Source organism: Hemibagrus wyckioides, linkage group LG10, assembly GCF_019097595.1.
Source record: "Hemibagrus wyckioides isolate EC202008001 linkage group LG10, SWU_Hwy_1.0, whole genome shotgun sequence".
Classification (NCBI taxonomy): Eukaryota; Metazoa; Chordata; class Actinopteri; order Siluriformes; family Bagridae; genus Hemibagrus; species Hemibagrus wyckioides.
The window spans coordinates 15,415,497-15,435,394 of record NC_080719.1 but is presented as its reverse complement, the minus strand read 5'-3'; the positions used below and the strand labels follow the sequence as shown (position 1 = coordinate 15,435,394).

The window sequence follows — 19,898 nt, the reverse complement described above, 5'->3', positions numbered from 1 at the left end:
CAGCAACATCAGTGATGTGAGCATTCCAGTTACTGGCCCAATTTCTCATATAGCAACACACACACACACACACACTAGAGACCAGGTGGGGGAAAAAAGAAGTACACCCTATAATTATTAACATGTAGAACCACCTTTAGCAACAATAACCTGAAATAAACTTTTTCTATAGGAGTTTATCAGTCTCTTACATTGTTTTGAAGAAATCCTGGGCCGCTCCTCTTTACAACATTGCTTCTTTTTATTGATGTTTGAGGGCATTTGTTAATGCACAGCTCTCAGCCAAAGCTGATGCTACAGCATCTCTATGGAGTTAAAGGCCAGACTTCCAACTTATTCCACTTTTCATACAGTAAGGAGGTTAATAGCTTTTACAGTATGCAGGTTACAAAAGCAGAACTGCAAGTATACCATTTCTTTAAATAGGTTGACTTGCATCCATCTTTCCAAGTCCTTTAAATTAAGAATGCTAATTCAACAATAACCTACCTCCAATGTTAAACAAAAACAGGAGTTCATATCGTCTTCACTGCCTCTTCCAACAGCTGTTTCTCTATAAACTCTCCCACTTCTCTCATGTTTTCCCCTCGCCTTCTCTGTCTTCTAGCTCGGATGTCCCTCCATTGCTCTTATACATTGAATGCCCACAGGAACTCCAGACTTCATAGCAGTTTTTCTTAATGTACCTGGCATAGGTTTTCTTCACCATATCTATTTACGGAGAGATGTGAGAATCCGCACACATTGGTACATCATACAGACTGGAGCGCCTTCCCTGTTTCCTTTTATCCCCAACAAATATGCTAATGATACGTTTTTGTTTATCTTGGCATGCAACAAAAAACATGTTCAGAGAGCTGGCAAAGCTGACTGTCTCCCTTACAGATGGCAGCGAGCCACCAATCTCCACAGAGTGCCATCAACAGACAAGTCCTTAAAATCACCCCCTCCTCCCCCTTGCTAAGTCTTTTATCATCACAGGTCTTGAACGCTTAAGCATTAAAATATCACCTTGTGATGAAGATAAATGACCCAATCACTCACTTGGAAGCATTTCCCCATTTTATTTTTAACTGCTGCTCATTCGGGTGGATGAATATTAATCACAAAATAGAGTAACGAGTCAGCAGGGGCACTTTTTTTTTTTTTCTTAAATTGGGATAAGTTTACCAAATTTTGACTAATGACAAAAAATGCACAAAGAAATTCTCAGATCTCTTCATCTCTTTTGAGTGCTCTTGTACAGTGCAAATAATATAAATAATATATATATGATAAAAGAAAATGGAGAAGGGAGTCGTTTATTTGGCCTATAGCATGTGCTCTCCAATGGTTAACCAAGGTAAGAAAGAGTACACCACTCTGCACTCCCTCTCTCACTGACTCACGCTGTATGCTTATGATAGTTTGTATAGCTTCCTGTATCTGTACTCCTCCTGCTACTGGAGATAACGGGCTGGGCTCCACTGGAGCCAGCTGATTTGGACATGCTCCCACAGGACAATAATAAACTGCTGTTCTGTGCTCTGTGAGTGATGGACTAGAGAAGAGAGAGAGATGCTTGTGTAACACCAGCTTTTTATTTCGTAACCACAAGACTCTTAATGTGAGAGACAAAGCTGTTTCTCTCACTTTCTGTTATTGTGATTAATAGGCTCCTGATGAGCAAGGACATACTGGTGCTGTCTTGTCTCTCAGTCATTACACTACAGTCATTGACAGGTTTTAACGTTTAGGTAGGAAAAGGTGAATTAGGATGCTTTCACCTATGCAGCACTTAGTCCATTTGAATCAAAACCAGGTGTGTTTTGTTTGTGCAGGTGAGAACACAGCAATCAACATGGCTGCAGGAAGTGAACCAAAATGCTGTGTATTTTCGCAAACAGCATGTTATTTTGCATCCTAGGGACAGAGCTAACATGCTACCGAAATATGATGTATTCTTCATATCATACATATAAGTAAACAAAATAAATGCTGGAGGAATTGAACCACACATCCCAACAGTGTGAGGCAAGCATGCCATTTGGCACCCATTAGAACTATGCAGAATTATTGGGTTCTTTTTTGTGCTTCATAGTAGAGAGAATAGAAAATGAAGTTAGGAACCATCAAGCAGAACTTCAGTAACACTGCTGAACACTTTATTGAAGTAGAACAAAGGCAGCTTATCTTCCATGTCATGCCTACATTGTATAAATGTTCTTTGGAAGTATTCAGATATGTGATGAATGAGAAGGAGAACTAATACTACAGAGAAAATTACATCAGCTGATGAAGGCACATTGCACTGCCTGTCTCTTTCACCTTTTTACTTTACAGTACTCTGGCTCATAACACCTTCCTCTCAGTCTGGGCATCTACAGCCGTGCATGCTAATCACAGCCCATACGGCCCAATTTGCACTGGCCAATTTGCAGGTGTCGCTTTAGATTTGCTGGAAGAAAGCGGTGGTGCAGTGCTCCGAGCCTCCTAAAATGATGAGCTGTCCAGTGTGTTGAAACAGGCTTGAATTTAAAACCTGCACAGACATACAGTATGTGTTCATCCACAATCACGCTCTCACGTGTGAATACACACACATACACACAAAAGCGTACAGATTACGCTTCCTCTTCTGCACAGATGCTCAAAGCCCTAGAGGGTAGGAGAGAGCCTGCTCAGACGCTCAGACAAGGATGTGACAGGGCTTAATTAACCATTGAGCACAGCAGTGGAAGACATTTCTCTGGATTGCTGTCTTTTGTGCTAATGCTAATCTGTTCACTCATAAAGTGCACAGACACGGATTAGAGAGCCAGAACATAGATGGCAAGAAGAGGAAATGAAACAGTTAGACATGTCTTTTTAGTGTAGTTGATTGACAATTGAGTCATTGGCAAAAGAATGGAAAGTGGCATTGGCTTCTCAGTGGAACTAACTGAACTCTTCCTTCCTCCCACATCTCTCTCTCTCTCTCTCTCTCTCTTTCTCTCTGTCCCTCACCTTTACTCTCCCTGCAGACACTGAGGGTTGCGATCATAACTGGAGAAAGTTCCACGGTCATTGCTACAGATACTTTACTCACCGACTCAACTGGGAAGATGCTGAAAAAGATTGCAGAGAGCACAACGGCCATCTGGCTAGCATTCACACCAGAGAAGAGCAGGACTTCATCAACAGTTAGTCACTCTATTCATTTAAGAAACTGTAGAATGCTTCGGCATTCTAATGTGCTAACATGTCTTTTGATATTCTTTTACAGTGCAGGTCTAATACATTAAGTCCAGTTAGCTCTTCTTTGGTGATATTAATTGGCCATTTAATTCAATTAAGTTCAAATGATATGTCAATATTTATATCAAATGAAAGTTGATGTTACTGGTGCATTCTTTGATTTTTTTAACTGTCCAGACATTAAAAACCAGGTCATTAAAATGATAGTTTGAAGTCAGAACTCCAATACTGACAGATTTTTCAAGTAGAGGTGTCCCAATAGATTCAGTTGAATAGTCGGATAGAACGTGCAGAATTTTAAAATAAAGAGTTAATTAAATATTTATGGATTGACTGAGTTTACCTGCAGTCCAGGGCAAAGAAATATAATAATAATAATAATAATAATAATAATAAAAGCAAGGTTTGAGCTAAACTGTACAATCTAGGCCAGCAATTAAATCAGTATATGTACACTGATCAGGCGTAACATTATGCCCACCTGCCTAATATTGTGTCGGTCCCCATTTTGCTGCCAAAACAGCCCTGACCCATCATGCACTGTGTATTCTGACACCTTTCTTTCAGAACCAGCATTAACTTCTTCTCAATTTGAGCAACAGTAGCTCGTCTGTTGGATCGGATCACACGGGCCAGCCTTCGCTCCCCACGTGCATCAGTGAGCCTTGGCCATCCATGAATCTGTTGCTGGTTCACCACCGTTCCTTCCTTGGACCACTTTTGATAGATACTGACCACTGCAGACCAGGAACACCCCACAAGAGCTGCAGTTTGGAGATCACAATTTGGTCCTTGTCAAACTCGCTCAAATCCTTACACTTGCCCATTTTTCCTGCTTCTAACACATCAACTTTGAGGACAAAATGTTCACTTGCTGCCTAATATATCCCACCCACTAACAGATGCCATGATGAGGAGATAATCAGTGTTATTCACCTGTCGGTGGTCATTATGTTATGCCTGATCAGTGTATAATATGTATTTCCAAAAAAGACAGAACATTCAGAGTTTGTTTTTATCAATGAAAATGCTCCAGTTAAAGCCCCTTGTCTGAGAGCTTCAGCACAACTCCAAAAGTCTAACATTTATTATTCCATATATATAGGCAAATGTATAGTTAATAAGGCCTTAGAGATTATCTTTAGATTGTGGCTAAATATAAAGCATCGAAGGGAGGCAGTGAAATAGAAAGTAATTATGCACATTTGAAATGAGAATTGCAAATAGTGTTGGTATCCTAAAAGCATTTATACTGCTGACTATTTTGTAAATAAATTGCTTTTAATAGAGTAATGTTATTTTTTACTAGACTTGGGTGGATGTCTGGAGTTTATGTTCCCGTAAAAAAACACAGTTAAACAAATGGGAGCATGATTTTGCAGTATGTTTCAGCTGCTGGGCATTTAAATGCTGGTTAAAAATACATTTGTGCATGACTAAATGCTGGTTAAAAGTGTGAACCGACCTTTATTCATATGTATAATGTGCATTAATATTCTTACAATGTACAGTTCTGTCAATAATGTAGTGTAATATATAGAACATAAGATTACAGTTTGCATGCATTACCAGGCCATTCTACAGTTAATGACATGGTAGAGACACTTGCTGTTCACCAGTTCCTAGCTCTGCGCTATTCTAAACCTACCTCTCAATGAGGGTGTAGGCTATCACAGTCTTTTTCTGAGATGTGTAAGACCAGCCACATCTTTCTGAACTGCTACTCATGCAGCATCACAGGACAACATAACACACTTATAGGAAAGTGCTATCCATCAATTCTTCTACATACACTCATGATTAGCTAGTGTTGCTGTGACTGATAGGGTGAGAGAGTATGCCATCTCTCCCATGGAGACAGCATGGCCAGTTTTGCTCTCTTGGACTCCCAGCCACAGATGGCCGTGACATTTTTAAGTAATCAAACTCCCAAGCTCTAGACAAACGCTTTTCTGTTGCACCACTCGGGAGCCAAAAAGATGTGTTTAATCATCTAGAAAACACAAGTCTCTACACCTTCAATAAAAAAAAAGCTCAGCCATTAGTAAGATGAATGGTCCTTATAATGATGTTCATCTCCAACACTGTGACTGAAATTCTATTCTTTCTCCTCCAGTATCCTTATTCTCTTTATGGAGACCAGGCTTACTGTAACATCAGCATGTAAAACTCGTGTATTATTGGCAGCTAGTGTCTGTGTTATGAGCACACAAAAATGTATGCTTTAAGTCCTGGATGATGTGGAAACATTTTATAGGGGAATAAAAAGTCATTGCTGGATACTGGTTGTGAAGCTGGTTTGAGATTGTGGGTAATCATAGAGTACAGCATAAAATGCTATGTTTTTGACTCTTCAGTTCACAGCAATCCCTTCTCATTCAGAGATTACAAGATTGAATCCTGATACCTCCAAGATGATATAATTTAGCCCTGTTTGCTATCTTGTCGATCACAGTGAGATTACTATCCAATCTCACATATAATAGCACCCTCAAGCGTGTTTAGCTACCCGATGATGTTGCATTGCTGTTTGAACACGTGTTAGAGGAAGCAAACACTCACCTTCCCAGAGTCAATCAATAGGAGAGGGTGGGAAGTGGTTATGACTAAACTGGGAGGAAACTAGGTTTTAAAAAGTCTTAGTATTAAATTGAGATTTAACACGGAACAAGAAATCTGTTTTTGCTTAACTTTGTGTGAACTTTTGTTACAGATATGAGCCATGAAAACACTTGGATTGGTCTGAATGACAGGACAGTGGAGGAAGATTTCCACTGGACTGATAACATGGATCTGGTGAGGCGAGGCCATGAGCTCACTTGTCTGCCAGTAGATGTTTCCATCTAATTTGTTTGATTGACATATTCCTTTGTCAGGGTTTTTTGTTCGGTTGCCTTTTTTGATGAGTAGTCTGCTGACTGAAAAAAAGCAAGACAGCTATACTGCAGAATCTTTTAAAAAGAAAGCAGAAGGTTGGGTCAAGACATGAGACAGCTGCAGTGTTTAATCAAAAACTGCCTATGGTGGGATTTTTCTGTTCTTGTGCAATTTAGAGGCTTTTTAAATAGCACAGCACTCAGTTAGTGCATGCTCTGAGACAAATTATGCCAGAAAATACTTCACTTTTCAAACTTTGTAATGCCAGAAATCCTGGTTATATCCAAGACCTCAAATCCATTTGCTGTATATGGAAATGAATTTGTGAAATGCTCAGTATGTGACAGGATGTGCTAAACATCTAGGAAAGTCACGGGGTTGTGTTTGTGTCTAAAATATCCTATATGCCTCCTGCAGCAATATGAGAACTGGAGGGAGAACCAGCCTGATAATTTCTTTGCGGGAGGAGAGGACTGTGTGGTGATGATCGCCCATGAGAATGGCAAATGGAACGACGTGCCCTGCAACTACAAGCTGCCCTACATCTGCAAGAAAGGCACAGGTGTGTGAGAGAGAAGGAGAGAGAGGGAAAGAAGTGTGCTTGGCATGCTGTTTGCTTATATGTGTGTTGTTTTTCTATTTACAAATTTCAAGACACTTTTGAATACTTGCTGTCTACTTATATTAATGCTACTTCCATGCATCAGTTCGAACTCCTGTCTCATCTTATCATATATCACATCCTCAATCACCTTTGATCATTCATCTGCTTCTTGGAGAGTGTGACCTGTGCTTTCTATACTTCCTTCTGCTGTGCCTCTTCAGATAAAAGTCAGTCTGGGAATCAGCAAGGGTGTGATATAGGCTTTGTCAGGAGGGCCTTTTTTTAAAAACTTCATTATAACGAAGTAGTTTGTGGTCTTTCTGTAGTACCATAGGCACTTCAGTTCACTCCTTTGTGGGCCAATTATACTCATTTTGTCTGAAGATTTGCATATGGAGCAGACAGAGCCTGCAGAATAGCCACATTTGGCTGCCTGGCAGGACTCTGAATGGTTACTCTGGTTGCATCTAACGTTTTTTACAAATGGCGCTCATGCATTGTTACACTAGTACTGGCTCACCTTTTCCTGATGGCTGGATAGTGCAAATGGACAGATGGACAAATTATAAATCATTTGCTAGCCCACCAGCCAAATGAAAGCTCTTGTGTGGTGTCCAGTCCCATGATATGTATGTTTGTTCAAAGGCCAAATTAACGAGGCTAAAAAGCAACATTGAACATGATGGAGCTCCACAGTATGACTATAGAAAGTAATTGAGGAATCGCAGTCTTTAGCTAATATTTCAGCTGTGAGCTGTGGTGTTCTCTAATAGCAATAGCACATTATTATTATTATTATTATTATTATTATTATTATTATTATTATTATTATTATTGATGGTGGTTGTGGTATACTAACAGCCAGATCATATTATCAGTTTGCATGCAGTGTGCAGCAGGTGGTAGGATTTGGAAAAGATTAGCATGCACCACAGGGTCAAGGTGCTTCGTGTCATTCAGAAATAAATAAACCAAAAGGAGCATGTTGTATTTAACATTTCATGCTTAAATGAATGAGCTTTTTTCTGGTGTTTTGGTGAGTGGAGCACATCAGTGAGGATGTTAGAAGATCAAGATTTATTTTTTGATTCTACTGGGAGATGTATTTCCTGCTTGAAATTTGTGGGGGAAAATGGTTTATTGGAATATTATATTTGGCTATATTCAATATATTTTCAATTGCTAAAACGTCACTTTTTTGCAGTATAGACTCTCTTAAAAGACAGATGATGTTCATTGCATTGCGTGTTCTTATAAAGCTTACAGAACACCCAGTCTACAAGATTTTTACTGCAGTTAAGAAGCTCTGTCTGCCCTAAGGCGGTACTAAAACCTGAGTCAGTAAGGCAATGTCCTACATGTGACTATAATATTAAATCACCTTCCAGGATTTGACAGCACTATAAAGCCAGCAGGAAGCATCCTAAAGTATTTTGCTTGGATCTGGAGGCATTTGAAAAACACCATACAGCATTATTTTTCAAAAATCTCCCTGGTGCTGATGCTATAATTTACTTTTAACTGTGAAATTACAGCTTTATTCAGGAGCAACAGTTGGAGGATGACTCCATTCTCCATCCAGGCACAATAAGCTCTGTGTAAATGTGTTATTTGTCCAGCAATAACATCCCAGGTAGGATGATGAACAGAGTAATGTTTTTTACTAAATTGCAGAATCTGGAAAAACTACTCTGGATCTTTGTCTCATGCACCCATTCTCAATGATATTGATTTAATCTTTTGTATTTTCTGCAGCAGTAGGGCTTTTCTACATGACATTTGGCTGCATGCCTCTCCACAGAGGCACAAAGCTCTTGTAGTGTGTTCACACATGGAGGCAGTGGGATTTTGAGAACCTAGTGTTGCTGCTGGATGATGCATATCTAAGATCGATATTTTATCTAATTCTATCTGATTTTCTGGAAGGATAACAGATAAGCATTGGTGTTGATTGTTGTTCTAGAGTTGTTGTGGTTGATAAAGAAATTTTATCTCAAAAGAAACAGCTGAGACAAAACAATAACAGTCCATATAGATATAAATTAATGTATGACGTTAACGGTCATAGATTTTAGTAGATTTTCAGTGTAAATGTCGGAAAGATGTTCGGAGGAGTTGTTTGGATATTTGTCAGGAAATTACCAGTGAACACATGTGTTCTGTCTGCAAATTAGTTCCCTGTGGTGCTTCTTTTCTCGCCACAGCAGACTTGGGTCAGTTTAATTTTGCATTCCCTGTGGTGATTTTTCTCACCATGGCAGACATGGGTCAGTTTAATTTTGCAGACTCAGTAAAGCGAGACACAGAGTGTAAGCAACAAGACTGCCATCTAAGGAAAGAGAAAAGAACTACAAGACCTCATTGAGCTGAAAACCTTTTTCATTTTGCTTTTTGGATATTTTTGCTCATATTGTGCACAGTTCATCAGTATCGTCCACTTAAAAAGACTCTTTCTGCAATCTTCCATCAAAGTGCATGGATTTTTTGCCTACTTCTAAATATCTCCAGATACCTGACTGAATCCTGTACATGTGGGCAAAAAGCCACTAATAATATTGTCACGTTTTACCTCTGCAACTTTCTTGTAGCCTTGAAAATATGGTGCACTCTTTTGTTCCCGGAAATAAGACACGTCATACCAGTTAAATGCATTTCTGTTTCATGTTGTCACTGGCGCCTGAATCACATTCCTCACCCTTATAAATACATTCCTTTCCTATTTGTTTTACTTTAGTTGATGAATAAAATGCTTTAAATTGAGTAATAAGCTGAAGCATTTTGTTTGACGCATGCCATTGTTCAGCATTGTATCTTATAGACAAGCTCAACCAGCACAGATATATGACTTATGTAAGTAATGGCATGTCAGTAGTATGTGTCTGAGGCCAAGTGGAGGTACAATTATTTCCTGTTCTTTTCCTGTGCTGTTTATTTCTTGACTACCACTATGAAATGTCTGCAATATTTAACCATTTCTAGATATAAACACTAAAGAATAAAGATCATGTGTGGTGACCTGGTAAAAATCCTTTTGTCATTGTCCCCTTTGAAATTTGGACTACATGTATTTTGTATGCATCCCAATCAGAAGTAAAGTTAAAACATTTTAAAAACCTTTTGGTTACCACAGAACATGAATATGGAGAAAATTGCAATTAAATATTCCATTCCATCTCCACAAACACACAGACTATCTAAGTGCACTGCTATTCATTGATTTCATTTGCATTTCATTTAATATTCAACACATGTACTAATTATAAGAAGTTTATCAAGGAATTATAAGTTGACGATGGGAAGTGTGTAGTCACCTATCAGCATAATCAGCACCATCCATTAAGCTCCATTAAATCCATTAAATTCGCTATGGCTCGTAGCAGTCCAGTGACTTGACCAAATCCTACATGAAGAAATCACATATAGCTGGCTGGCGGACTGACTTCACTTACTACTGTGTTTGTTATACTGCTGTCTTACCTTTTGCAGGCAGATATCCAAGGTAATTGGATAACAGTAACCTAAATAAATAAATCTAAATACATTTTGGTAAATTATATTTATGTTTTCTCAAAACAGATGTCAAAGGGTGTCATAGACAGAAAACTCCAGTTGTTTTGATCTAGAGAGAGAGAGAGAGAGAGAGAGAGAGTATAACACACTTTGAATGTCATTGTTGTTACTGGGATGTTTTTTCTATCACTGCAGTGCTGTGTGGCCCCCCACCCCTAGTGGACAATGCTTTCCTGATTGGCCGCAAGCGTTCACACTATGATATCCACTCAGTTGTGCGTTATCAGTGTGCAGATGGGTTCCTCCAGCGCCATATTCCCACCACCAAGTGCCGCGCCAGTGGTAAATGGGACCATCCCAAAATCCTCTGCACGAAATGTAAGTGACTGTGTGGAATTACATATTTGCATGTGTATATATGAACAAATTACATATTATATATTTAATAATTATATATGAACATAATTTGGCCTTTTAAAGATCACTATAGAAGTGCTCCAGCAGTTCGGACAGGTTTTTCTGTGCTAATTTGCTTTCCCTTTCCATCTCTTCCACAGCCCGGAGATCCCATCGCTACAGACGCCATCATCATAAGTCTCATCATGAGCGCAGAAAGCACAAGAAACATGGCTCAGGCGGTCATCGGGGTAGACAAGAGGGTCATGGCCATTTCTAACCAAAAACAAAACCCATGCCTCTATGTCCCAATGAAGTTCCCCTTGTTCCTGCACTGTCTAAAACATTCTGTTTTCTTCATCAGCCTCTATCCCTCAAACCTGTGATCAGAGGGTCGATGTTAGACCCCACATAGACTATAATGACTACAATGTTTTGTTGTTGGTTTTTATTTTTATTATTTTTTTTATTTTTTTGTCAGCTTCACTCTGTTAATCGGTCCATCATCATTTTACTGTACTTACAATGAGCCTACTCAAGGGAGTCCATTCACACCCCTAAGGGTTGAAAACTCTTTTTGGTTGTGTACTGTACTTTTACATAAGCAGGTATTAGAGGTGGCAGTTTGGTACAAAAGTGTACATAAAGTACTGAATTTCATTTTCAAAATGCAGAATCAACAGTCAAGAGATCACGCTCATGATTTACTCCCATATAACTTTCATATATTGAGAGTGTTTTCTTGATCTTTGTTAACTTTGGTTAGCAGTTTGTAATGCATTACTTTAACTATATGGTAATTCGGATTAGGTTGTAGCGTTTTCATTAAGAGGAGTTATGATCAGTTGATTTAGTCAAGATTGCTTAGCATTGTTTTGTCTTAGTGTTTCAAATCTTTTGCAAAAGCAGCAACACAGAGGAATCTTTTTCTTTCTTTTTTTCATCTTTCTACTTCAGAGATCAACTAAAGAAATGAAAGGATAGTTGGGCCAAAAGTCAGTCATATTAGTTGCACTATTCAACATTTACATTTTTAACATGTGCTGAAGTATTCCTGAATAGTTAATAGCCAAAATCCCTTGATTAGCATGATATGAGTAATGAGACATCATTGCACAGTTAGCACACTTGATAAAGCAAGACTAGACAGAGTCTCTTTTCCCAAAAGCATTTAAATGTTAAGATCGTTTTGACTGGTAGAGAGAGTGTTTTAATGTGATGCTTCGGTTGCACCACTAATTCTGAAATACAAGGGTTCCTTTTGTCAATACCTTTATTATTTTTTTGAAGCAACAGATGTGTTTCTTTACTGCGTATACAATTAATGCAATTCTTCACACAATGCCTAAGCATTTCCTAATGAGTTACATTTTTTAATGAAGGTCAGATACTTCTAATATAACAGCTATGCTATATTTGATGGATTGGATTGATATTTCATTTTAAGGGTAACAGTAGCTGTGGTCTTAAGGCAGAATGATTTCCCCACTCATTGTTGGAAAATTGTTATGTGACTAGTTGTATGTGACTAAGTGTGAAAATGATAAAGTTAAAGACAATGAGAGGGTGATGGAACACATACACTTTTAATCGTACCCCATTTAAACCACTGATTTGTGTCATCCTTTGAGTAAAGCCCTTTTCCTGTAATTAGCTTCTCAGTTTGATTTAGATAGTTCAGGAGTGAATTAAACAGGATAGATCACTACAACACTAAACACAGACAATCTCATGCCAGTGACAAGTGCATGCCAAAGGGGCTTCTGGATTAAATGTTCAGTGGTATAGGGGCCTCATTCCACTTTAAGCTACACTTCGGGTCATACAGTTAAAACTGTCTAGAGAGGCATGTAAGGAAAGTGGCCACAAGAGACTCAACATTTGTGTTTCTAATCGAAATAGTACTAGGGGCTCACTGTGGTTTGGATAACTTTTCTGCTTTTTTTTTTTTTTTTTTTTTTTCCAAGGACCAGGTGCGTGTCCTGTTTTCCAAAGAAGGCTGCAGCAGCTGACTGGAATAAGATCTGCACCAGCTCTCTGTCTTTTTTCTCATGCTCACCACAGAAGAAAAGGGCCATGCTTTCATACACTGTCCCCATATGCCAGCACTGCTTGTGCTTATCTCTCCCCTTCTGTCCTCCCTCAATTCCTCTAGAGATTACACTTCCCACTTCGCATTCTTTTTGCTCGAGTCTACATCACTGCCTTTATTCAGCTTGTCAGTGACAAGGACGTGTGCAAGGTGATGGAAAAACATGCTTTTTCTTTCCAAAGCATTCTTAATTAATGCTTATCTCCTCATCGTCTGCTTTTGAATGATGGCATAATGGACATTTAAACAGTAAGTCATCCCAGTGACTTTTAGATGTTAGTTCATGACATGTTTAGGAAAAATGCCTTCAAAGCCTTGCATTCGACTTGCTTTTAAAGCCGACATTCTCGAAGCCATTAGAATGAATTAAACCACATACTGAAGAATTAGAATATAACAGCTAAAAAATTAGATTCTGGTTCTATAGAAATTTGTCAAACATGACCACTCGTTTCTTTCATATTGTGTTATATAAATAGCTTTAAACTCTTTATAGAACCATGAAGGCGAGTCAGATGAATAACAGCAGGCTGAAGAGTGAGTCATAATTATGAAAATGAGTCTCTAAATGGAGGATGCTCATAGCTGTTTGTTGGAGAGTGTTCTTCAAAGCTCTAAGAGTCAGCTGAGGCTTCCTGGGGCAACACTTCTGACTAATTACTACAGAGCCATTGAAATCCCAGATGGTTCTGGGGCAGCATCACAAACTAGTTAGGTTTCTGGATCATGGCCCCATTTAAGGAACATTTGTCTCCTATGAAATATGATATTAAACCGTGCATAAACAGACAGCGGCGTTTTCAAAGGTCTTGGTTTAATATTTGCTATCGAAATGTCCAGAAGTGCACACTTTGAAAGACATGTACTTTTTTTTTTGTATTTGTATTGTAGGTGTTTAAAAGGAGGGCATGAGTGAGCTAGGGGAAAAGGAGTGTCCTCTATTCTGTCTAGACTCCATGTTAGAGTTGCCCATCTATCATCTGCCGACTACGCCACTCGGTATGAGCAGAGTATGGAGCTTATCTCCTTATTGTATTGTCTTTTATAAAGGGGGAAGATACAAGATGAGGAAGAGGAGTCAAACCTAAATGACACAGGTAGTTCTAAATGTTTGTCATGTTTGATTTTGAAATTTGCCCTTTACTAAGCAAAAGAATCATAGACAAGCTCTTTAGCAGTATTATAACTGGCATGTGCACTTGTGATAGATCTCTCAGACTGTCAGAGAGACTATGCAAGCAGAGAATCACAGCAGTGCTAGTCGACTAATCCCCATCTCACACAGAAGACTGTAGAGGTGGTTAATCAAAGCACAGATTTACATTTTGCTTTTAGTTATTGTACATATTTGACTTCAAGCCTTGATTAACTTTGTCAGTATCAGCTTTAGTCTCATTACAATGGCTCATTACAGTAGTTTTTGTTCTTTTTTGATTCATGCAAATTTTTCAAATGAGGTGCTCTTATTGGCTTTCTAAGCTGCATCAAACCCGTTTTTTGTCTTAATCCAATTGTAGAACAATTTAGTAAATTAGTTTTAGACGCCATTTTCTGAAAAGAGAAGGTTTGGCTCAAGCATGAGTTTAGTTGATACACCAGCCACCACTCTGATGATGTATAAAGCTCTGCTGCACCACTCCTCACCTCTGTGATGTACATAACCTGTATCTTTCTACTTTTCATTTCCTGTCATTTCTGTTTTTTCTAATGAAATCTGGATGTGTTTATTGCTTAGAGTTATGGATCACAGTCACACAGTCTGACTTACCACCCAGCATAAACCTGGGAAAGACAAATTGGGGGGGAAAAAATGTATTTTCAATTTTAAAACAACATTTAACATCTTCGAAGAGACATTATGGTTTCTATGGTCTAATGTTCTCCCAGGTTTTCTTTTTCAGTAGTGTTATTTCTCTGTTCTAGCTACTGTTGTTGAGTCAGGCTATGTGAATGTGCTCCATGTGTATTGATCAGTATTTAGGTGTTCTGATGAATTCTAGTCCTGTCGTTGTATTACATTCTTTCTCTGACAAATGATCGATTAAAATCATTTGGCTGGATCGGTACAGCTCTTACGTGTTGTTTTGGTTTCACTTATTTATAATGACATGATCAACACTCTTGGAAAATTCGAAACTCCTAAGGGTCCTTTTATCATCCCTGCTGGAGAGCCCTTAAAGTTTGCAGAATGCTTTTATTCTAAGAGTGCTTGCCGTATTATATTACTACAGTGTTAGGAAGCATTTGCGGGAACCCATAAACACTATTCTGTAAGAGAGGGTTCTAAAAATCCTTTTGGAAAAGGTTCTCAATCGAACCTCTTTGGAAAATGTTATTGTAATAAATGTTTAACAAACATATTTAGAAGATTGAATAAGTCTATAAGGCTACATCTCCATCTTGATTTCTATGTAGGTTCCTTTTCAGAGAAAGTTCCAAATAGAACCTATTTAGGATGCCATGCAAGAACCTTTGAAGAACCAAAGAAGGGTTTTTTCTATCTAAGGCTATAGTATTATTACGAAACTAAGAAACCTTCTTGCACCCAAAAGTTACTCTGTTTGGTCCATTTCAGGGAACATTGAACAGGGGGCTTCCCTTTCAGAGAACTTCTTTAGAAAACTTTCCAAAGAAACAAAGAGCATAGGATACTGAACTGAAAAGCCTTTTTTGAAATGCAAAGTACTCTTTGCAGCTGTTTGTTTGGCTGACTTTTCTTTTGGATATCTTCAAAGGGTTCAAAAGTACATATTGTCCTACCTTATCTGTCTCCACTGAACAGATTGCAATATGTAGCCAGTCACAGAGGGCTCCTAATCATTTATTCATTGATTTTCAGTACCCCTTTATATCGTGTACAGGTATATACACCTTGGAGGGCATGTCATATCATTTCAGAGCACCATGCACACACACACACACACACACACACAATCAATGCAAAGGGCAGTTTAGTGTAGACAAAATCCATGTTTTAGGGAGGTGGGAGGAAACTAGAGAACCCAGAGGAAACCCAAACAGACGTGGGGAGAATGTGCACTGTAACTGTACACAGATTGTAACCTGAGCTAAGAATTAAACCCTGGAGATGTGAGGCATCAATTATCCCCACTGCACCGCAATGCCACTTTGTGTGACCAGTTAAGCTCTTTTATTTCCTTAATAGACTGAAAAAGTTTCTTTTTAAATGTACAGATGAAATGCTGTATTGGTCTAGATGTACTGTATATGGTTTGTAATGTTTGCTTTTCATTTAAATGTCTTTGCATTCAAGTTATGTTAAAATTTTATGACATAAATGCGCCGCAATGAAAAATCCTTACAGCAAACATCTCTAAATACCAATATTTATTCTTCCATGTCAGACTGCAGGTCTCCAATATTCATGCCAGGTCATTATTGATAATCATAAACTGATTTCCATAAAACCACTCTTCATAAATTTTGTTTACGCTCGAGGCAAAATCTTGGCTAAAAAATGGCAAAAGTCAATCTTTTACAAATGTATTACTTATTACATGTACACTGTACTCCATCGTACATAGGAAACAGAATAAGAAATACACTCACTGAACAATTTATTAGGAACACCTGTACATCTATTTATTCATCAATTATCTAATCACATTGACCATGAGACTGGGGATCACAATGATTTCGACCATGGCATGATTGTTGGTGCCAGTTGGGCCGATTTGAGTATATCTATCTAACTGCTGATCAACAGTCAATAGAGCTCTGCAGACCGAAACACCTTGTTGATGAGAGAGGACAATGGCCAGAGTTCAAGCTGACAGAAAAGCTATAGTAACTCAGATAAACAGTGTGTATGGAAAACATCTCAGCATGCACATCATGTAGAACCGCAGAAGACCACATTGAGTTTCACATCTGTCAGCAAAGAACAGAAACCTGAGCCTGCAGTGGACACAGGGTCACCCAAACTGGACAGTTGAAGACTGGAAAACTTAGACTGATCTGATGACGTTTTACTGAGGCAGTTGGCAGGGTCAGAATTTGGCACCAACAGCATGAATCCATGGACCCAACCTGCCTTGTGTCAACAGTCCAGACTGGTGGAGGTGGTATATTGGTGTGGGGAGTGTTTTCCTGGCACACTTAGGGCCTATTAATACTAATCAATCATCAGTTCAATGCCACAGCTTTTTTCAGTACTGTTGCTGACTATGTGCAGCCCATCATTGCCACAACTCACCCATTTTCTAATGTCTACTCCCAGCATGATTATGCACCATGTCACAGAGCAAAACTTGTTAGAACGGGAGATGAAGCATGAAAGTACATCTAAATGAGTGATGAAAACATGTCAACATGGACCAGAATCTCAAAGGAGTGTTTCCACCATCTTGTAGAATCCATACCATGAGGAATTGAGGCTGTTTTGAGAGCAAGGGAAGGCTTTACCCAGTATTAGTATAGTGTTCCTAATATAGTAGTGTTTGGACAGTGTATATTAAAGCTGACACAATCTACCTAAGATTAATAATGTTGATTTCACTTTGGGAGAACAGGGAAACAATTTCACCCCTTAGATCTTTCTGTAAAAACTCTTTTGGTAGATTAAGACTTCAGAATTAACTCAAATATGTCTGGCATAAGGACCCGGCACATGCAATTTTTCAGAGCTATAGGAGAGAAACTGATGGTGATTGATGTGTGCTCGGCTCTGCAGGTTTCAAGGACACTCCATCCTCATTAAATGTAGCAAAAAAATATAGTGAAGGTGGGTTAACACTGATAGAAAGGAGATTGAAATGTTTCACTCTACTGGATAAAATAGCGGAACATAACGTATTCAGTGCACTGAAAGTGATTTGTGGGGGAAAAAAATCATGTAAGGAAATACATTTTTGAGTATTCTCGGATGTTTTCTTTCACAGAGGATTTCATATATTGAAATTGATTTTAACATTGTTCTCGATTCTGATTGGTCAGAAGGTGTTTATAATAAGAACTGGACATGTTTGCCTGTAGATGTGGATGTTTATTTAACATTTATTTAAGGAGTCTCCAGTGTGTAACAGGGTATTAACAGCAGCTCTGCTTCATGTTGGGCTGCATTACATGTATTCTTTAACACAAACATTTTTTTAAAAGAACAGAGAGTTTTAGGAAAATCGCTTTCAGAAAAGATTACAAGTAGAACCCCTTTAAAAAGTTTCTCAAAGTTTCACATAGACCCTTATGAATGTACCTTTGTTGAAGGGTATTCATTTATTTGGGCCTACAAAGTACATTTTCAAAGATAAATATTCATCAAGATGATTGTCCTTGTCATAGATAAATAAATCGTCTATAAATTGTAGGTACTCAACAAGAGCTCTGTACATTGAGGAAAAATCTTAAGCCCATGTGAAGGTTTATCAGAGATTAGTCCAATTAGAAACCTTTTAGGAAGCTAAAAAAACCCTTTATCTACCCAAAGAACCCTTGAGGGAACTTTTTAATGTGCAGATCTGAGCCCTATATATTTAATTTGTTACTGGCACGTTAATATTTGTATTGGCAGATTAAAGATCAACACATATTCAACATTAGTGGCATTTGGTTAACAAACTGAGGGATGAACAAATTATTGGTGTGCATTTAAGGGTTAAAAACACAAAACCTGTGAGGACTCCATTTCTGCTCAGCTGTGCAACATGATTAAACAGTGTCTCATAAACACCACGTGATTCAGTGCCACCTAAAGGTTAATACCCATTTTTAAGCCCATTTATCATTGCAACAGAAACCCTGATGAATAGAGCAAGTCCACTAATTCCTGCAAGTGCAACTGCCTTTAACAGGCTAATGATTGTGCAGATGGTGAGTTTGCAGCCTCTAATAGCTTTTAAAATTTCATGACATGCAAAACAAGTAATAACAGCAACAAAAAAATACAGGCGATGAATAAATGCCGGCCAAGCGTCATTCTGCTCTTCCATTATGAGCTGGCACAGGCTTGTGTGTTCTACATGTTCCCAGCATGCTGTTATTGTAGGTCCATAGCTGATGATCCGGAAATTTCCTTCATTAAGCAGCTTAGTGTATCCTCCATACGAAGGGATTATTATGCCTCACTGGCTGCAGGGACGACCAGAGTATCTGTCAAGTGCACTGTTTGCCTTTTTCCTTTCACTGCTGATTTCCATAAATCCTCCAGGTGAATGACTAACCTTCATACCTACAGTTGACATATGCTGATGTTACAAATCAGCCCTTTTTCTGGGTATGTGCTTCAGACCAAATGTATGCCTGATGCTTGGCTTCCTGAAGCATAGTATGATGCTTCAACTGAATTGAATGTCAATGATTATACTTTGCAACATGACATTTGATAGGAGATGTTTATTTCCATGATTTAGATGCCAGGTAAATACGGGTAAAGTGTCCTTCACAACAACCTATGTAAACAATTTACTGGGGGAAAAAAAAAGTGTTCTGTCTGTCTAAGTTTACTGTAACTGCATGTTACACTGGAATACTATCATTAAATACTTTTAGGGTTTTTTCTGTTGCTGTTTTGCAATAATGTGCAAGTCCAATCTAATGTTTAAAATATCCTTTTCCATTTAAATGCTGACTGAAACTGATGCACATTTTTGTCCAATAACATTAACCCCTGTGAAACATTCCAGACGTCAACAGAAAGTGACATCAGTCGGATTTGATACTGGGAAGAAGAAAAGTAAGGTTTCTTACTCTTTTTTTTCTTTATTTTATGATACTGTTATATTAATGTATGAGGTCACTTTCACCATATAACCCTGTCACGCAAATTTCTTTATTTCTTTTTAGTACTTTATGTCTATTCCATCAGATTGGATTAACCAAATTTTTCATACTTTCACATTTACTAATCCTATGCTTAAAATCCTATGCAAAATTCAGGTACTGTCAGTAAAGAAGCCTTCTTAAGAGATGGAATAATGCACTTTTCACAATGTTGAAAAGGGTTAAATGGCATGAAATGGATGGACATTTCTCTCTCTCTCTCTCTCTCTCTCTTTTAGAGATTTGATGACCTTCTTCCTCATGCTTCTTGTGTCTGAACACGTTGATTAACTTCACAGTATTTATTTCCGCTTCAATCCCACTCGCAGTGCAGTGCCTATTCTTAATTTGTGCTCCTGACAGCTAACAATTACAACGAAACAGCTGGATTTCTGCTTCACAGACACACAGTGTAAACAGAAAATA

The 19,898-nt window shown here is 38.3% G+C and overlaps 1 protein-coding gene across 2 annotated transcripts in view; it reads left to right on the top strand.

Moving 5' to 3' along the window:
• ncanb (neurocan b) overlaps positions 1-14,770 on the top strand; it is a 92,933-nt gene extending 78,163 nt beyond the window's left edge. For both annotated transcript variants that reach the window (XM_058400265.1, XM_058400264.1), the window contains exons 11-15: positions 3,003-3,161; positions 5,930-6,012; positions 6,511-6,655; positions 10,403-10,585; positions 10,765-14,770. In XM_058400265.1, coding sequence (XP_058256248.1) covers positions 3,003-3,161; positions 5,930-6,012; positions 6,511-6,655; positions 10,403-10,585; positions 10,765-10,883 — 689 coding nt within the window. In that variant the 3' untranslated portion in view covers positions 10,884-14,770. The remainder of the gene's footprint in view (positions 1-3,002; positions 3,162-5,929; positions 6,013-6,510; positions 6,656-10,402; positions 10,586-10,764) is intronic.
• Positions 14,771-19,898: the final 5,128 nt, after the last annotated feature.